The sequence below is a fragment of the Papio anubis genome, chromosome 1 (assembly GCF_008728515.1).
Source record: "Papio anubis isolate 15944 chromosome 1, Panubis1.0, whole genome shotgun sequence".
Lineage (NCBI taxonomy): Eukaryota > Metazoa > Chordata > Mammalia > Primates > Cercopithecidae > Papio > Papio anubis.
In genome coordinates, this window is record NC_044976.1 from 37,991,080 (window position 1) to 38,009,843 (window position 18,764).

At 54.8% G+C, this 18,764-nt stretch overlaps 2 protein-coding genes across 4 annotated transcripts in view; both read right to left on the reverse strand.

Annotated features, from left to right (window-relative positions):
- The window catches only part of BMP8B (bone morphogenetic protein 8b), a 31,503-nt gene that overhangs the window by 10,548 nt on the left and 2,191 nt on the right, over positions 1–18,764 (reverse strand). Inside the window, exons 2-3 of one of the 3 annotated variants that reach the window (XM_031667322.1) lie at positions 6,796–6,985; positions 6,228–6,376 (exon numbers count right to left, since the gene is read on the reverse strand). In XM_031667322.1, the coding sequence (XP_031523182.1) occupies positions 6,228–6,376; positions 6,796–6,985 (339 nt within the window). Of the gene's footprint in view, positions 1–6,227; positions 6,377–6,795; positions 7,963–18,764 lie in introns of those variants that run through there. The other 2 variants (XM_009205581.4, XM_031667320.1) reach the window with 2 other exon arrangements.
- Positions 1,424–3,290, reverse strand: OXCT2 (3-oxoacid CoA-transferase 2). The gene is given in 2 exon segments (XM_003891640.3): positions 1,424–2,728; positions 2,730–3,290. Coding segments are annotated over 2 exon segments (1,554 nt in total). The 5' UTR covers positions 3,171–3,290; the 3' UTR covers positions 1,424–1,615.

Sequence of the window (18,764 nt, forward strand, 5' to 3'; positions counted from 1 at the left end):
CCCCTTTCCCACACCCCCAGGCTGTTCCCTCCATGAGTGCCAACTCTCCCTGCCCTGCTCTCCTTCCCAGGATCTGGCCTTTCCTGCAGGGCGGGGCTCCAATGGGCCCCTTGGAAAATCTGTCCTTGACCAGCGAGAACTTACTGCTCTGACCACATTCCCCCATTGGCCTGGGAACCCCCAGAGCTACACTTACACCGTGCATGCACCATGCCAGGCTTGGCTGTCAACAGCAAGCGCCCACACGTGCACACACACACACACACACACACACACAAAATGTTTTCTTAATTTTAGTGTTTGAGACTATAGATTCAGGAGGAAATGCCTCACAGCCTCTTGGGTTACAACGGTTCATCACACAAGCGGCCAGTTTGGGCCTCCATCCCAGAGAGGAAGGCCTAAATATCTGGTCTGGATGATGCAGGAACAATTCAAATGAAGCTGAGAAAACTCATCTAGTCCTTTGGTTAGGGTTCTAGAACTCCTCCTGTCCTAGGCTGTAGCCTTTGGCCACACACAGATAGAGGAAGCTTCCTGGTGGATTTCAGCACCCGCAGCCTCTCCCCTCTCAGTCTCTCCCATCACCCAGTCCCTTCCCTTGGAGATGGTCCTGCTTTCCTCCTAGAGACATCTAGAAATTTGACATCTGATAGGTCCCAGGAGGAGAGATGTGGGAGGAGGAGGGGAGGCTTCATGGAAACAAATTTTAACAAGAAAGGCCCCAGAAGAAATATCAGCGAAATTCTGTCTAAAAAAGAAAAAAAAAAAATTACAGTAAGCTAAGGTTAATTGGTCCAACTCAGTGTCTCATGTCTGTAATCCCAGCACTTTGGGAGGCTGAGGCAGGTGGATCACTTGAGCTCAGGAGTTCGAGACCAGCCTGGGCAACATGGTGAAACTCCATTTCTACAAAATAAATAAACAAACAAAATAATCAGGCATTGTGATGTGTGCCTGTAGTCCCAGTTACTCAGGAGGCTGAGTTGGGAGGATTGCTTGAGCCCAGGTGGCAGACGTTGCAGTGAGATCACACCACTGCACTCCAGCCTGAGAGCCGGATCCCATCTCAAAAGAAAAAAAAAAAAAAAGAAAAGAAAAAAAAGAACAAAGAAAAAAAAAAACAAGCTTGTGAAGACAGCATGTCTTCCAATCACAAACTCACATCTTTGCTCGCCTATTTCTCACTGCAGTAGTAAAATGGCTCTTTAGGTGTACTCTGGGTGGAGTGATTTTCTCCCTCATCAGTTTTTATCTCCATTTCATGGTTCGAGTACCAGGGAGGCGCTTGAATGAAATCCTGCTGTTTATGCGCTCGCGCTGTGCACGCTGTGTGTAAACATCACAGAGCAAAACAGACACCCATTCCTCACCACTGCAGACCTGCGCCTTGCAGTGCTCGAGGAACACAGTGAGGAGCTGATCTGTTTTCCTGTTGTTTTTAATTAAAGTCGCAGCTCTCTGGAGGAGCACAGTCCACCTAGGGAGGAAAGTTGGAGGCCAGCAGCAAACGCCTCCCAGCGCTGGGTAAATGCATTCCTGCGGTAACCGACGTCCCCTGAGGAACCCGGTGGGACCCCCTGAGGAGTGCACCCCCCCCCAGATCCGGGTCCCATCAGGGTGCCACCTGCTGCATGGGCCTGAGGTTCGGGCACACAGCAAAGGCACACCCCGTGCTCTTTTTGACGTCGTCCACGGTCAGGCCCTCCCAGAGCTCCGTCAGCGTTAACCCTCTCTTCCTGTGCACGTCAAACACGGCCTTCTCGGTGATGATGCGGTCCACGCACTGCTTCCCAGTCAGTGGCATGGTGCATTTCTCCATGATCTTAGGGATGTTGTCCTTTGTGCAGTGCTCCATGGTGACCACCACTCTGGTCTTCGGACTGGACACCAAGTCCATGGCACCGCCCATGCCTTTCACCTTCTTGCCAGGGATCATCCAGTTCGCCAGGTCGCCGTATCTGGAAACCTGCATGGCTCCGAGCATGGTTAGGTGGAGGTGTCCCCCTCGGATCATGGCGAAGGAGTCGTCGCTGGCGAAGAAGCAGCCCCCGGGAAGCACCGTGACGGTCTGTTTGCCTGCATTGATGACGTCGGCATCCACCTCATCTTCCGTGGGAAACGGGCCCAGGCCCAGGATCCCGTTCTCGCTGTGAAGATGCACGGTCATGCTGGGGCTGATGAAGTTGCTGGCCAGCAGGGGGATGCCTATGCCCAGATTGGCGTACATGCCGTCCTCAAATTCCAGAGCTGCGCGTTTGATGATGCGCGTCCTGGCGTCCTCTTTGTTTTCGGCGTCTCCATCTTCCTCTTTCCGTATCGTCAAGCGCTCAATTCGTTTCTCGTATTTCTGCCCCTTTATCACACGATCTACATAAATGTTTGGAACGTGGATGTCTTCTGGGGGGAAAGTCCCCACGTCCACGATCTCTTCCACCTCCACCGCCGTGACGTCTGCAGCTTTGCACATGGGCACGTTGAAATTGCGGGCGCTCCCCCTGAAGACCACGTTTCCTGCCCGGTCGGCCTTCCACCCTTTCACCAGGGCGAAGTCCGCCCGGATGGCGCGCTCCAAAAGGAAGTGGTCGCCTTGGAACTCCCTCACCTCTCGGGGCTGGCTCATGATAGCCCGGTGGCCGTCTGGGGTGTAGCGGATGGGGGCGCCCCCTTCCTGGACCAGGGTCCCGTAGCCCGTGGGGGTGTAGAAGGCGGGTACCCCGGCGCCCCCCCGCGCGGATGCGCTCAGCCAGGGTGCCCTGGGGCGTGAGCTCCAGCTCCAGCTCTCCTGCCAGGTACTGGCTCTCGCACAGCGTGTTCTCACCCACGTAGGAACAGACGATGCGGCGGATCTGCCTGGAGGCCATCAGGAGGCCCAGGCCGAAGTCCTCCACGCCCACGTTGCTGCTGACCACCTGCAAGTCCTTCACGCCGGTCCTGAGCAGCGCGGCGATCAGGTTCTCGGGGATCCCGCAGAGCCCGAAGCCCCCGACCATGATGGTCGCCCCGTCAGAGATGTCCTTCACCATCTCCACCGGGTCCGTGTAGAACTTGGCGCGGGGCCGGGGACTGGTGGCAAAGCGGCGGGCGCAGCCCTGGGACAGCGCGAGCCCTGAGCCGCGGGCGGGGACCCCGCGCCCGAGCGCCGACGCCAGGAGCCGCAGCGCCGCCATGGTTGGCCCGGATCAGAGGCCAGGAGAGGCGGTGTGCGCCCCGCGTGCGCCCCGGGGTCCCGCGTCACAGAGCAGGGAGGGCGCCCGCGCCCTGACGCACTCCCGCCCAGCAGGTCTCCCCCGCCAGGCGCAGGCTCTAGGCCAGGCCCGCGACCCACCACAGGGAGGGGGCCGCTCCTCCGCCCCGCCCTGGGCTGGGGGCCCCCGTGTCAGTTCTCCGTGTCCAGCACACAGGCCCCGGGCGCAGGACAGAGTTGAGGTCAAGCTCCGCGTGGAGGGCACCGGCCTGATCCCCTTCTGCCCCAGTGGAGCCTCAGGCACAAACTCCAACCGCCCCGCCCAAGCTTCCCCCAGCTTCCCCAGCTCATTAGAGACAGCAAATACCTAATGAGCAGGCGCTGCTGGGTGACACCGACGGTCATGACCACCCTCACTGGGCATCACTCTGTGCCAAGCACCCTCCTTTAATCCTGTGACAACACGGAGAGTGAGTGCCCCCCCACTACAGTCCCCCAGAGCTCAGGTTCACCCCTCACTGTGAGAGTGAGGACACTATCCCTCACCTTCATCAGGAAGGGTCCCCGCTCTGAAGAGGCTCCAGCCTTGTCCTCTGCATCCCCCTGCCCTCTCCACCTCCCCCAGTCCAGCTCCCTGCTCCAACTTGTGCGGAATTTTGCAGTTTTCTTCCCTCTGCACAGAATCACTCCATCACCACAGCAGGGTGCAGGCGTCTCCTCACCTGTAAAGGACCTGCCTTGTCCCGGGTTCTCTCCAGCCCCAGCCCATGTCTCTGCTCCCCTTCCCCAGCAAAGGTTCTGGAAAGAGCTGTCTCCTGCCTCCACTGCCTGTCTCCCTCCACCTCCCCAGTCAGACCCACACTCCACGGAGATTTGGGCCATCAGCAACCTCTGTGATGGCAAAACCCTCGGTCACTTCTCTGTTCTTGCCTTCAGTGCCCACAGCTGGACACAAACGACAAACCCTTGCTTCTGGAAACACTTGACTCTGGCATCTTGGTCACCTTGTCCTCCAGGTGTCCTGCTCCCTCCCTGGCTGGTCTCTGTGGGCTCGCTGTGGCCCCTCCTTGTGAGGTCTCTGGATGTTGGAGGTCCCACTGCTCTGGGCCAGGCCCTCTTTCTTCTCCATCACTACCTCCTTCCCTAGATGATCTGGTCCCACCCCATGCTTTAAATCCACTTACATGCCAGCACTTCCCTCACCTGGGTCTTCACGCTCACCTGTCCCTGGAATGGCATTTCCATGAGGACCAGTGATCTCAGTAACATCCCAGGGGGCTCAGTGATATTCCAGCCAAAAAAGAACCCTTGGCCACACACCTCAAATGTGCCCTTCATCTACCTTTCCCCCAAAAGAGAAATCTATTGAAAAAAATCCACTGGTTCCATCCACACATCATTCAGGCTTCCTCCCGTTCCCTCACCTCCTCGCCAGCTATACGCATGTCCTGACACTGAAATCGACTCATCTTTCTCCATCTCCACTGCTACCAACAGGCCGCTCACAGCGCCCACCTGCACCACTGTGGGGCCCCCACGAGTCTCTGTGACTTCACGCTTGTCCCTCTCAGTCTGCTCTCCCCACTGAAGTCAGAGGGTTCCTTATTTTATGCATGTATTCAGTAAAGTTTTAATTTTACAACAGTTGATAGTTACATAAAAATTTGCAAAGGTAGTACAGAGGCTGAGGTGGGAGGATCGCTGGAGCCCAGGAGCTGGAGGTTACCGTGAGCTGCGATTGCGCCACTGCACTCCACCCTGAGCAACAGAGCCAAACCCTGTCTCAAAGAAAAAAAAAACCACACAAGGAGTTCCCATATACCTGGACCCAGTTTCCCCTGGGAAATGTTAATAGTTTACACTAGTAGGGTACCTTTCTCATAACTAATGGACCAGTACTGATATCTTATTATTAAGTAAACACCATGATTGATCTGGATTTCCTAACTTTCCCCTAATGCCCTTTTGCTGGTCCAGGATTCCACCCAAGACCCCACATGCACTGAGCTGGTCGTCTTAGGTGCCTCTGGGCTCCTCCAATTTCCCAACCTTCCCTTTTTTTTGATGAGCTTGGCGGTTTTGAGAAGTGTTTGCCAGGTATTCTGCGGAACGCCTTTCTCTTTGGGTTTGATGGTCTTCTTGTGGTTGGACTGGGGTTTCGGGTTCACGGAGGGGGGCCTCTGAAGCTCAGTGGTCTGCTCCTTCCCTTACACCCAGTGCACATGCCAGCCCCGTGCCGGTCACTGCAGTGGGGCTTCCTCACCTGGCTGAGGCACTGCGCGTCAGGTACCCCACGCCCTGTCCACAGGGCACTTTCGGGAAGCAAGTCATTGGGTGCGGCCCACGGAAGGGGTGGGGAGCTCTGCTCCACCCTGAGAGGGGGGCATCTCAGAGGGTTCTCTTTTAAAACCTGAATCAGATCCTGTCGTCCACCACTGCTACTAAATAAAATAAACGACGCTAAGAACCCACCACCTGGCCCTGGTTTACCCTGACTCAGAATGGCCCCTGCGACCCCCGCCCTCACCGCTGCTCCATGGCGCCCCCTTGCCAGGCCTCAAACACGCCCATCTCATGCCCACTTTGGCCTTTGTCTTCCTACTGCCTGGCATAAAAGAGGCTCTCCCCAATTTCACCTGTGGAATGAACAAGGGCATGAATCCCCATCCTACAGAAGAGAAGACAGGGTCTGGAAAGGTAAGTCCCAGCCAAGGTCACTGAGGCAGGGCACTGCCGAGCTGGGCTTCAAACCCAGCCTCCTGGCCTCAGTGTCTGAGGATACAGCCACTTCCCCTCCTTCCCTTCCCAGGACAGAAACTCCCAGGGTGGAGGCTGCTCCGTGGGAAGAACCGCCTGCCTCCTGGGAAGCAGAGGGAGAGGAGGGAGCACCCCCACTGGGCCAGACCTTGTGCCTTAGACCTCAGTGACCCTAGCAGCAGGCACAGCTGGTGAGGCCGGGAGCCCAGGGCCACAGGAAGCTGCTGCCTGTGCGGGCACAGAGAAGCCCCAGGGGCTGCTCCCACAGAGCCCCCAGCCTCACCGTCCTCAGTCTCCACATAGAGGCGGAGTCCCAGGTCCTTGTGACGCTTCAGCAACCAGCGGTCACTGGCTGCTGTGACGTCCAGCACCAGCCAACCCTCGTCCCCAGCTCGGAGCGTCTGAAGATCCAAAAAGAACAAGTCAGACTCCCTGTGGACACGAAAGAACAATTAACCGGCGGCCGGCACAGCTGCCTCTGTGTCTCCAGGACCCGCTGGGGGCCGTCACCGGGGCATCTCCTACCTGACTCTGGCTGTGCCCCTTCTGAGCCTCATCTCACTGCCTCAGCCCACAGAGGTGTACACATGAGGAAACTGAGGCTCAGTGGTTCAATGAGCTGTTCAAGTCCCCATAGCCAGGATGGCAGGGCAGGGACTTGAAGGCAGGACTGTCACTGGGGCTCTTCCCGCAGTGCAGGGGGCTCAGGCCAAACATCTTTCCCGTCTTTGAGGGTCTCTTTCGGGTCCTCTGGGAAGTGTTCCACCAACCCCCACTCCCTGCTGGGTTGCCTTGACCATGAGACTGTGAGGCGGGCAGGGGCAGGGGCACCTGGGCCAAGGGGAAGGCACCTGTTGGACTGCTCCTGGACCACCTGGAACATGCTGACGTGGAGGGTCCTGTTGAGCAGGTGGATGCTGGGCACCTTGTAAATCCGGAACTCCGCAGCTGTGACCGCCTCCCCATCCGGGATCTGGGTCAGGTCAAAGCGGAACTCCTTCCAGTGGGGCTCCTGGTGGCCCAGGGCATGATCTCGCTCCACTAGAAGACAAAGCAGAGCTGGGCTGGCGCTCGGAATGGCTCGGACTTTGGAGTGGGCAGAGCTGGTGTGAGCCACCGCCCCCAGCCACCCACCACTCAAGGTGGAGGGGACCCAGGGAGGCCTGGCGGGGCCAGTTTCCTTTTGTGCAAACGTTTGTTCCAGGCTTGGTCCCAGGGAGCAGACAGGGCTGAGAGGCCCTGCAGCCAGGCTCAGCCTGAGCCCTGCACCTGGCTGGTGCTCAACAGACCCCAGGCTCCAAACCCCAAACTCCCATTGCTCCCCTTCTCGGTCTGGCTGGTCCTGGGACCCGGAGATGAGACAGAGGAGGGAGCCTCCTCTGGGAGCTTCCAGGCTAAAGGGAAGATGGACATTGGACCCAAGGCAGAAAAGGGCCCCGGCCCTGCAGGGAAACCTGGTAGACAGGGACATCACCGACATCACCGACGGCATCTCGGGGGACACGAGCCATCCAGAGCCTGCCCACTGCCTGGATGGGAGGTGTGGCAGGGGAGGGCTCAGGGCTGACAGCTGAGCTGGGCTGAAGCATGAGTGCAAATCTGCCATGGGTCAGGGAGACGGGCCCTGCAGGGGCTGGCCAGCCAGGGCAGAGGGCCAGAGCAGAGGGGCCTGAGGGCAAGGCAGGGAAAGCAAGCACCAGGAAACAGCAGAGGGCAGGAGACCGACTTTTCCTTTCTGGAACAAGGTGGAGGAGGAAGGAGGGAAATGTGAAAAGGAACAAGAAAAACCAGGGCAGGAGTGACAACTCCCGGAGAGGCCAGTCAGGTGCTGGGGAAGTTGGAGGGTCTCACTGGGCGGTGGGATCTGAGCAGGTGGCATCTGAACTGGCTTTGAAGGGTAGGATGGGGTCTTGGTAGGTGGAGAAGGTGGCGGGGAGGGTGCTCTAGGGAGAGGGGACCTCACATGCGCAGGGGTGGAGGCGCCCACAGGTCGGCAATGCTGGGGACAGCACCTGAGCTCTGCTGCGGCCTGCCTGCTGATGGTGCCAATCCCGGGCCAGGAGCCTGGGCTGCGCTTCTGGCCAGTGGGGAGCACAGGGGATGGGGGCAGCAGCGGGGCGGCGTGAGGGGCGGGGAATTAGAAGACACGGTGGAGGCGAGGGTAGAGGCCAGGCTAGAGGTGAGATGGGCAGCAGGGCCCCGTGGTGGGGGCTGGCCTGCCAATCAAACAAAGGCTGCAGTTGTGGAATAAAGCCCACATTTCCCCAAGTGTCTGGAAATACCCGGGACGCTATATTTAGGGAAGTCTCACTTTAGCCTCCTGTCCCTCTCAAACTCTAGAAATCTGTGTTTCCGGAAAGCAGGGGTGGGAGCCGCCCAGTGCCTTCCCCAAAACCCAACACTGAGATTTCAATGATATGTTAGTCTTTTAAAAAATGTTCTCTGGTTACTGGGCTCAGTGACCACAGTCAGGTTTGTAAAAGCACCAGGCTGTGCGGGCCGAGGCGGATGTGGGGAGCACTTCCTGTCCTCGCAGTGGGGACCTGGTCCAGCCATGGGCAGGCGAACAGCTGTGCAGGGCAGGGGACGGGGCCAGACGTGTGTGGGCAGGAGGAGGTGGCCGCTCATCCCAGCCCAGGGCGGAGAAGGAATGAACGTGCCTTGTTCCATAGCACCCGAGGGTGTCTTTTGAAGTCTTACTTTTTGGTCAGAAATAAGACTTTGAATTATGTTTTTCTAAATAAATGTATTCTTTCACTCATCTAATAAGTTCATCATGTTTAATTTAGAAATACATTTATCCAGTTCTTACTGTGTGTACAACACTGTTCTGGGCACTGAAAATACAACAATGAACAAGATGGACATTGTCACACAATGTGTCCATGGACACACACATGGAGTTTATGGCCTAATGGAAGACATGAAATATAAACAAAAAGCAAGTAAAATATGGGATGTCGTTTCTTGGTTCTACTGTAAATGCTGTGAAGGAAACAGAAAAGGTTATGGGCTCACGAGTAATGGGTGCTTTTCACAGGGCTCCGCATGGCCTTGGAGAAGGAAAAAGATTAAGATCAGACTATTCTCTCAGGCGTTGCTGATAGGAATGCTGTGTAGAGGAGGAATTTAGCAACACCTAGCCAAATTACATATGAATTTACCCTTTGACACAAGAATTCCAAAGACATATTGGCAAAAATATGAAAAGACATTTGCAGAGAGCAATTCGTTGGTCACAGGAAACAGACCAAGCTATACCTGGTTCCACAGGCACCTCTAAATGTTTATTTCCTACAAAATCATAAAAGCTGCCCCAAATGGTCTAACGCTGAACCGGCTTCTGTCTGGGGAAGCGGCAAATGAATCTGCTTTCTAAACCACCTAAACCACCTTAATGTGACTCCCGGGAAAATAAACAATCATGAATTGCCAACCTGTGCTGATGGAACCCTCAGCTTCCTCCTCCAGCCTCGGATAAAGCAAACTTCGGAAGCAACCCCATGCTTCCAGGAAAGGCCCGGGTGGGCAGCAGGTGGCTTCCACTGGCCACATGTGGGGCCCTGTGCTTGCCACTCCAGGCTAGGCCTCCAGACGCCAAACTCTGCGACCCTCAGCCCAACATCAACAAGAACTCTGGCTATTTTTGTGCTCTGGGCAATTTAGTCTCACCCAGACAACCTAAATTTGTCTTATTTCTGACCAAAAAAATGGGACTTCAAAAGACACCCTCATCCTCCAGCTCAGAACAGAATCTTGTGGCCTGTGACTGGTCCCACCTCCCCTCAGACCCTCCCCAGCCCCGAAGGGCCCACAGGAAGAGTGTCCCAGGGCCCTCCCTGCGCTGGTCCTGCCATCTGTCCCTCGGGCCTCTTGTGCCTTCTGCCTGCAGACGCCTCCCGCAGAGTCCCTCCTGGAAGCTGCTCTCCCCAGGCGGCCCCGTCCCTCTCAGTCCGGCTGAGAAGCCTCCCAGTGCTCAGACCCCAGGCAGGTCAGGCTTTCAGCCTCTCCCGGCCCCCATGCCAGGGCTTGCTGTCTCTGGTTCAGCTGTTCCTCTGGACAGCGAGCCCTTGGAGGGCTGGGATGGAGCCACGTGGGTGGACACGGGAGGCTCGCATGTTGGCTCATCGGCCGCTGTGTTCCAGGGCCCCAGAGCGGGGGTGCCCCAGCGCCTTCTTCCCAAGGGCTTCTTGTCCCCAGGACAGCAGCTCAGTGTCCGGCACTCAGAGCCCCTTGGGCTGGGTATCACTGCCAGTCTGGGTGTGGCTACCATGTCCCCGTGTGACTCCATCAGAAGCCACCGACATTCCCATTGCTGTGGACCTGCCTCCTCTCCCGGCCTGGCCCCTGAAGGTGGACAGTGGCTCCCCCAGAGCCCAGGGCACATGGGATGGGCCTGCCTGGCTGGTCCCACAGGCAGCAAAGGCGGGGGTTGGGAGGGGCCACTTCAGACCCAAAACAAGGCTTGGGCCCCACAGCCTCTGCAGGCCAAGGGAGGGTGGGACTCATGACCTGTTGGTTCTGCGTCCTGAAGGGGCTTCTCCCACCCAGAAATCTCAGCACCGCCTCCAGGCAGGCCCAGGCCTCCATGCTGAGGTATTTCCAGCCGGGTCTCATCACTGGCTTGCTTCAAGGGCTGTTTCCATAAATGGTGCTGCTCTCATAATTACCAGTCCAGGCCTCAGATGGCTCTGGACCCCAAATTAAAAGGGAACACCCACACATACCACCACATCAAGCCCGCCAAGGCCAAGAATAGATCCCAGGAGATGTGAGCAAGAAAGATGCAATTCCTCCAGTGAAATCCCAGGAAAGAACTGAACTGTGGGAATTTTCCAGAAAGAAGTGGTCAGTGACACATCCTCTCTTGCCTGTGGGAAAGAGGTTCCGGGAGGAGGGGGGCTGGGTGCACCTCCCCACCCTGTGCCTCACCCCGGAGGAGCCCCCATCAGCGGGCAGGGGGTGGGCACATTCTTCGGTCAGAGCTGGAAAGGCCTTCAGGCAACTCTGCAGAGATGGGGAAACTGAGGCCAAGGAGGGGCAGAGGGTTTCCAGGGTTAGATTAGAGACCCGTGTCAGATTAGAGGCCCGTGATGTGGATGTTCACACTTGGGGCCAGTGTGAAATGAGTGGCCCTGGAGTTCAATGGGACATATTGGGACGGGGGGTCACCCGTCAATAAGGCCCTCCTGTCAACAGACACCCGAGAATGCCCGTGAAGTCACCTTCCTCCAGGCGGGGCCCTGCGGGGTCTTGGGGTCCCAGGGGAGGGCCCAGGGAGCTGTGGCACCCATTGTTAGCCCCCACACAGACAGGGAGGGCCGGCCCCACTCTGTCCCACCTGACCAGGCCCAGCCTTCTCCCGACTCTTGACACTCCCTGTCTCTTGCTGAGTTCCTCTTTCCCTCAATTTCCTGCCACTCAAGGGCTGGGTGCACCATGGGGGCGTGCCGGGAAAAGTCAGACTTGGTCCCTATTCTCAGGTTGTTCAGGGGATGCTGGGAAGTAGGAGAAAGGGGGCTAGGTGTGCCCCTCATCACACAGACAGAAAGCGACTGGAATCCCAAGAGAAGTGCACGCAATGCAGGACAAGTGCTCTGGTGACGGTCGTAGTCACGTACAGGGCTTTGGAAGGAGGCAGAGAAAACTTTCCTTGAAAACATGTTCAAGAGGGGTGGAAGAACTCTGAGGAAGAGAACTGAAGAGTCACCTAGGGAAAGGCTGAGAGGCGGGAGATGCTGTTCCAGGTCGCACTTTTGAAGCACTGACCTGTGTGTCAGGCACCATGCTGGGCACATGTGGTACCTCCTTTCTGTTCATGCTAACCTGACTGTGTTAGTTATCTGTTGCTAGGTAACTCATTATGCAAATGTAGCAGTTTAAAACAACAAACACATATTGTTGCACATTGTTCTCAGGGCCAATAATCCAGGAACTTAGCTGGGTAGGACTGGATCAGGGTCTCTCATGAGGTCACAGTCAAGCTGTCAGCTAGGGCTGCAGTCTCTGAAGACTTAGCTGGGGATGACTGATGCACTTCTAAGCTCTGTCTTTAGCTGCTCACCATGTGGCCCTCTCCATAGGGCTGCTCACCTCATGACCTCCCCCAGAATGAGGCATCTGAGAGATGGAAGCCACAGTCTTTTATAGACTAATCCTGGCAGGGACCTATCACTACGGTCATATTCTATTGGTCACACAGACCAGCACTGGCACATGTCGGAGGGGACACAGAACTCTGCGCATGCCAGGAGGCGGGACCATTGAAGGCCATGGTGAAGGCAGCACCACGACAACCCTGTAGGGGACATTATTCATCCCAGGTTATAGATGAGAGCACTAAAGATCCCGGAAGTTAACTGATTTGCACAAGGCCGCAACTGGAGGCATCCAAGGTGGGATTCAGGTCTAAGTCTGTCTGGACTCCAAAGTCTACATTCGTTTCTCCTCATTCACGGCCTCTCCAAGCTGCAGCTATGTCAAGGGAACACCAAGTGGTGCAGTTGACTAGAACGCTGAACTCGGAATGCCAGGCTGGGGAAACCTGAATTCCATTCTGGCTTGAAGGGACACACAGAAGCTCCTGAGCAGGAAAAGCCATAATGGGATTTTCACTTCAAGAACTGACATTTCAAGAACATGCAAGAGGCCAGGCGCAGTGGCTCACACCTGTCATCTCAGCACTTTAGGAGGCCGGGGTGGGTGGATGGCTTGAACCCAGGAGCTGAAGACCAGCCTGAGCAATATCATGAGACCTCGTCTCTATAAAAAGTGCTTAAAAATTAGCTGGGCATGGTGGTGGGCACCTGTACTCCCCAGCTACTTGGGAGGCTGAGGTGGGAGGATCATTTGAGCCTGAGAGGTTGAGACTGCAGCAAGCTGTGATAGTGCCACTGCACTCCAGCCTGGGTGACACAGCGAGACCCCATCTCCAGCCAGGAGCCATGCCTCCTCTCCTTTGGCCTTGTTTGTCTCCCAGAAAATGAGAGAAGGATCTTGTCGGTGTTCTGCACTGTTGAACCCTCACACTCATGTTTGCCAAGTGGGTAATGGACATTTCTCCCATTTGGGGATCATTTATATTGAGTAGTCTTTGGGCCTCTCTTTCTCAGTAAATGAGTAGACTTTGGGTTGGGCTGGGGCTGTGCTTTTATTAGCCCCCAAGATAAACAGAAAGGGGAACAGCACACAGTAGGTTTGTAGCAGTGCTTGCTAAGGAGTGTTCATAGACTGCTCTTAAAGCCCTGAACGAGTCAACTTTCTCCACACCCGGGTCTTGCCGCCGTCAACTTCCCCAGAACCCTGGTGTGCAGGGTCCAGGACTGTTGAGAAGGAACGGCTGCTGCTCAAGATAGAGCCAGCAGTTAAAGGAAATTACCAACTTTTGCTTCTGGTCTTGCCACTAACCAGCTGGCCTTGGGCTAAAAACAAATAAAGCTGACATTTATTGAGCACTGACCAGCCACTCTTTTCATAATTTTACACAGATTAACTCATTTAATACTCTTAATCATCCAATGAGGTAGCTCTCCCATTTTACAGATGAGGAAACTGAGGCTCAGAACATTAAATAAATTAGACTATAATCGTATAAACTGTATCTTAGGTTAAGCTCTCTGGGCAACAGACACTGAGTCAGAAAATTTACTGGGAAAACTGGAAACTTTACTGCTTTTTGTAGTGAATAAAGGGAGCAAGTTTCGGAAACAACCAAAACAAAGGCCTCAGACAACTGTGACCGCACGGGGAGCTCTGGGGCTGGTGGCCCTTCAGAGCTGTCTCTCCTTAAGGCAAGGGGGCTGGGCACCGATACTGCCATAGACCAGCTGTTGGATGTGGGGTGTCCCCAGGGATGGTGTCTAACCTCGGGCAGCTTCTTAGGGCCCAGTCAATCAATACCTAGAGAAGGGCCAGGCATGGTGGCTCACACCTGTAATCCCAGCACTTTGGGAGGTCGAGGCTGGTGGATCACCTGAGGTCAGGAGTTTGAGACCAGCCTGACCAACATGGTGAAACCCCATCTCTACTAAAAATACAAAATTAGCCGGGTGTGGTGACGGGTGAAATTCCATCTCAAAACACAAACAAACAAACAAAACCTAGAGAAGGACTCCCCTGTGAGCTGTCAGCAGCCAGCACTCCAGGCAGCTGGGTCGTGAGCGACTCAATGCTGAAGAGAAGCTCTGGGAAGCCCCCCACAGCATCCACTACAAGGAGGCCTAGGTGGAATGGGGATTTCACCCAGGCAGCCTGGGTCAGATCCTGGAGCTATGCTTTTTACTACTCTGCTCTAGGTCCCTAAGTAAATGACTGGGGGTCAGGGCATAATCCCACAGGTCCTTCCCTCATAATACCCACAGCCACTTATTGAGCAGTGCCAGACACTTGCTAAGTTTTGTTTTTGGTTTTATTTTATTTATATATTTATTTATCTTTTCAGATGGAGTTTCGCTCCTGTTGCCGAGGCTGGGGTGTAATGGTACGATCTCGGCTCACTGCAACCTCCATCTCCCAGATTCAAGTGATTCTCCTGCCTCAGCCTCCCAAGTAGCTGGGATTACAGGCACCCGCCACCACACCTGGCTAATTTTTGTATTTTTAGTAGAGACGGGGTTTCACCATGTTGGCCAGGTTGGTCTTGAACTCCTGACTTCAGGTTATCTGCCCCTCCTCGGCCTCCCAAAGTGCTGGGATTACAAGTGTTAGCCACCGTGCCTGGCCAGACACTTGCTAAGTTTTTATGTGCTATAACCTATTTAATCATTGTATTATGATACAGGCATTATTATTATTATTTAGACAGAGTCTCACTCTCCCAGGCAACCTCCATCTCCCGGGTTCCAGCAATTCTCTCCCCTCAGCTACCCGAGTAGCTGGGACTACAGGTCCGCGCTACCATGCCCGGCTAATTTTTTTTGTATTTTTAGTAGAGACAAGGTTTCACCATGTTGGCCAGGCTGGCCTGGAACTCCTGACCCCAAGTGATCCGCCCGCCAAGGCCTCCCAAAGTAGTGGGATTACAGGTGCACGCCACCACACCTGGCCAGATACAGGCATTATTATCCCAGTTTTTAAGATGAGGAAACTGAGATGCTGAGACTTTAAATGACCTGTTCGACAGCTCATAGCTCTCAAGCAGTAGACCCAGAATTGAAAGCCAGTGAGCCCCACTCCAGGGTCACTAACCACCACTCTGCTGCCCCACCTCCAGGGCCTACCCTCCTACAGCTGTGATCTACCTTTCATATCTGCTCCTGTGGGTCTGTGCATCCAGGACCCGGGGCCAGTCACTTATACTCTTTGAGACTCAGCTTCCTCCTCTGTGAATGAAGGCAGTCGTAATCACTTACTCCAGGGATGAGAAAACACTGCAGAAATGGGTAGGACTAGTCACTAGGGATCCAAAGTATGCACCGTTCTGGTGGCCAGACAGAACTTTGGGGAAAAGGGATCCACCTTAAACTCTTGGACGGGCAAATACCTTTGGGCATACAGTCACCCTAATATTTGACTTTTAAGATGGATAAAATATTTATTGTTAAATTGAAAAACAACAAAGTTGCAAAACAGTGAGCATTACTGTCCCATGCAGTTAAAAAAAGAAAGAAAACAAAACGCTGGGCATGGTGGTTCACGCCTATAATCCCAGAACTTTGGGAGGCAGAGGCAGGAGGATCAGTTGTTTGAGACAAGCCTGGGCAATACAGTGAGATCCCATCTGTACAAAAGATTTAAAGCAATTAGTTGGACATAGTGGTGCACACCTGTAGTTCTAGCCGTTCAGGAGGCTGAGGTGACAACATTGCTTGAGCCCAGGAGTTCGCAGTTGCAGTGAGCTATGATCATGCCACTGCATTCCAGCCTGGGTGACAGAGACCTTGTCTCTGAAAATAATGATAATATACAAGTGTTAATATTTGTATTGATAAAATATCATGGTTGGTTGGGGGTAGGGAGTGCTGCATTAAAGGATTCAAACACTGATATTCTCTGAGGTACAGGGAGGATTACTTGGGGTTTCATATCATATGTTTCTGAATATATGGTCTGAGCTTTCTATAAGGAAATTCTATAATTAATGTATATGATTTGAGTGTTCTAAAAGGAACATGCAGTAGTTCTACAAATCCTAAAACAAACATATTTTTTAAGCAGTAGTCTCAGTTTACATCACAGGTTCCCATTCAACACAGTCCATTTCAGCAGCACACACTGCATTTAATGGTGGGCCAGGCCCTGGGCTGTGTGGAGAGGCAGCTGCTATTCTGGAGAAGAGCAGAGGATGCGGAGGCAGGGAGACAGCCCGCTGTGTGGCCTTGGGAAAACCAAGAACCTGCTCTGAGTCTCTCTCTCTTCTCTTTCAAACACAGATGTGATGGCAATTGTGAGATACCAATGAAGGAATAGACGTGGAGGCTCTGGGCACATGGGTATTGCTGGGTATCATCTCGCACCAACTCAGAACAGCCCCATGAGATGAGTATCTCCATTTTACAGAGGAGGAAACTGAGGCTTGGGGAGGTTGACTGGAAAACCCAGATCACACTGAGATCAGGTGTCGGTGTCAGGATGCAAATTCCGTGTGTGTGGGTCTCAGGTCAGAAACCCCCAATCTAGCCCTGTCTGTCTCGCCATTGTTCAGCCCCTCCTGCTTCCAGATGGGGCGTGTGTGTCACCCGACAATTACCTTTAGGGCTCATATATGCATTATGTGTCTCTCGAACTAGAGAGTAATCTTCCTGAGGGCAGGGACTTTACTTTTTTCATTGTTGTATCTCCAGCAACTAGAACTGTGCCTGGTCCTTGGTAGGTGCTACAGAACTGTTTGCTGAATGAATGAATGGGAAAATGAAACAGGTCCCTAGTAAAGAACCAAAGGAAGTGGCCCTGGGGCCCACGGAGATGATGCCACCCTTCCAGGTCACATGGCGAGGGCAGAGCAGGACCCGGGCCAGGTCCTGAATTCCCACTCAGTCCTGCTTCTCCCAAATCCAGACGGCTCTGTTCATCAACACCCCGGTCCATGGCCACTGGAGACCACAGGAGCAAATCTGGTTCAAGAAGTCATCGGGACAAAAGTGGAGCTGCCTGCATTCTGATTCTGGCTGGACTTCTGCCTGCTAGTCCTGCGTATGCCTCAGTTTCTCAATCTGGAACATGGGCACCTGCCTCTCCGCTGACATGGGTGGAGAAGGATTGAGAAGGAGTGTGCAGAGGTGGTCCTTCCTGCCATCCTTCCTCCCTCGGGAGGGGCCGGGCCGGCCTGAGGCACTGGGGCCGAGGCATGGCGGTGTTGTGAGAAGGCGCCTCTGCCACAGAGCCACAGGGTCAGGGATGGGAGGCACCTTGCTTTTCTGATGCCATCACCGTAGAATGGACGAGAAAGCAGAGGCTCAGGGAAGGGAAGAGCCGTGGCCCAGGACATGCAGGAGTTAATGGTGGGCCCAGGCAGCACAAGAACCTGGGTCCTGCCTCCCAGTTCAGGGCTCTCCCCTCCCTGAGCAGAGAGACCAGGGACAGAATCCAACTGCTCCATCACTGTCCTGCCCAAGAGAGCCCAGGTCTACAGGCTGATATGGATGACAGGCCAGGCGGGTCCCCGGCTCTGACCCCAGCCCTGGCCTCCCAGTGCAGACTCTGAACATCAAGATGCAGGCTTGCCTTCCTAAAGCACCTGCTCTGCACAGAGACCTGACCCATGGCTGGAGGCCTGTGAGAGTCCTGCCCCCTGGGTCCTACAGGCTGTCATCAAGAGTTGGGCCCTAGGGGCACCAGGCCTGGCTGTGCAGGAGCCAGATGAGGCTGATAGGAGAGGTGGAGCTGGTGGGAGCAGGTGTGGGAGCCTGGGTGTGGGCAGTGTCACCACAGCGACCCTGCTATTAGATCCTGTGGTGGCCTGTGCCTCTGCCCGCATGCCTGTAATCTCAGCTACTTGGGAGGCTGAGGCAGGAGAAGGGCCACCGACCTCCAGGGGCCTCCAAACATGGAGAGAGCATCCTGGTATATGTCTAATCGGCGCCCCACCCCCACCCGCCCCACGGCCTCAGTAATTACCAGTTAAAGCTACTCTAACTGAGAGAGTTCTACTAGTGCAGTTAGCAGAGCAGAATAAAGAAGCCCTTCTGACAGCTGGCCACGCCCACCCGCAGCCGGGGCTTCCACTAACAACGACCTGCTTGTTAATCCGCAGCGCTGGAGGCCCCGGGTCTGCACGAAATGCCCAGAGCTGGGGTGGGAAGAAGCTGGGATTTGGAATCCACAGCCATGGATGTCATACCGGATGTGCTGTGTGGCCCTGGGCTGGCCATTTAACCTCTCTGAGCCCATGAAACAGGGCTGGCAAAAGAGTCTCACATCAATTAAAGGAGGAATGGTAAGGCTGTGAAAGTTCACATGCTACTTTTCATTCTAAAAACAGGCACAAACATTTTTTGGTTGGCTTTTAGAATCCATTTCTAGGTTTTACATGTGTACAAGACACATGGAGATGTTCCTGTCACCTCCAAACTAGGCCACAGCTGGGAGGGCCTGGGGACAACAGTGCCCAGGTCCAGGTTCACCTTCTGAGGGGGAATGGCACAGGCTTTCCATTCCTGCCCCTCTACCAATCACATAACCCTGAGGACAGATCACCAGGCACCTCATTTTACAAGGAGCAACCAAGGCTGAGAGGGTGACGAACTTCCCTAAGGTCACACAGAGGGGTAGGCCCTGCCCAATTCCCAGCAACAGCCCCACCAGGCTGGGCATGTCCTGACCCAGGGGATGCCAGGGGAGGTAGGACATGGGCTGGGTGGTGACTCATTCTGATGGTCGACTC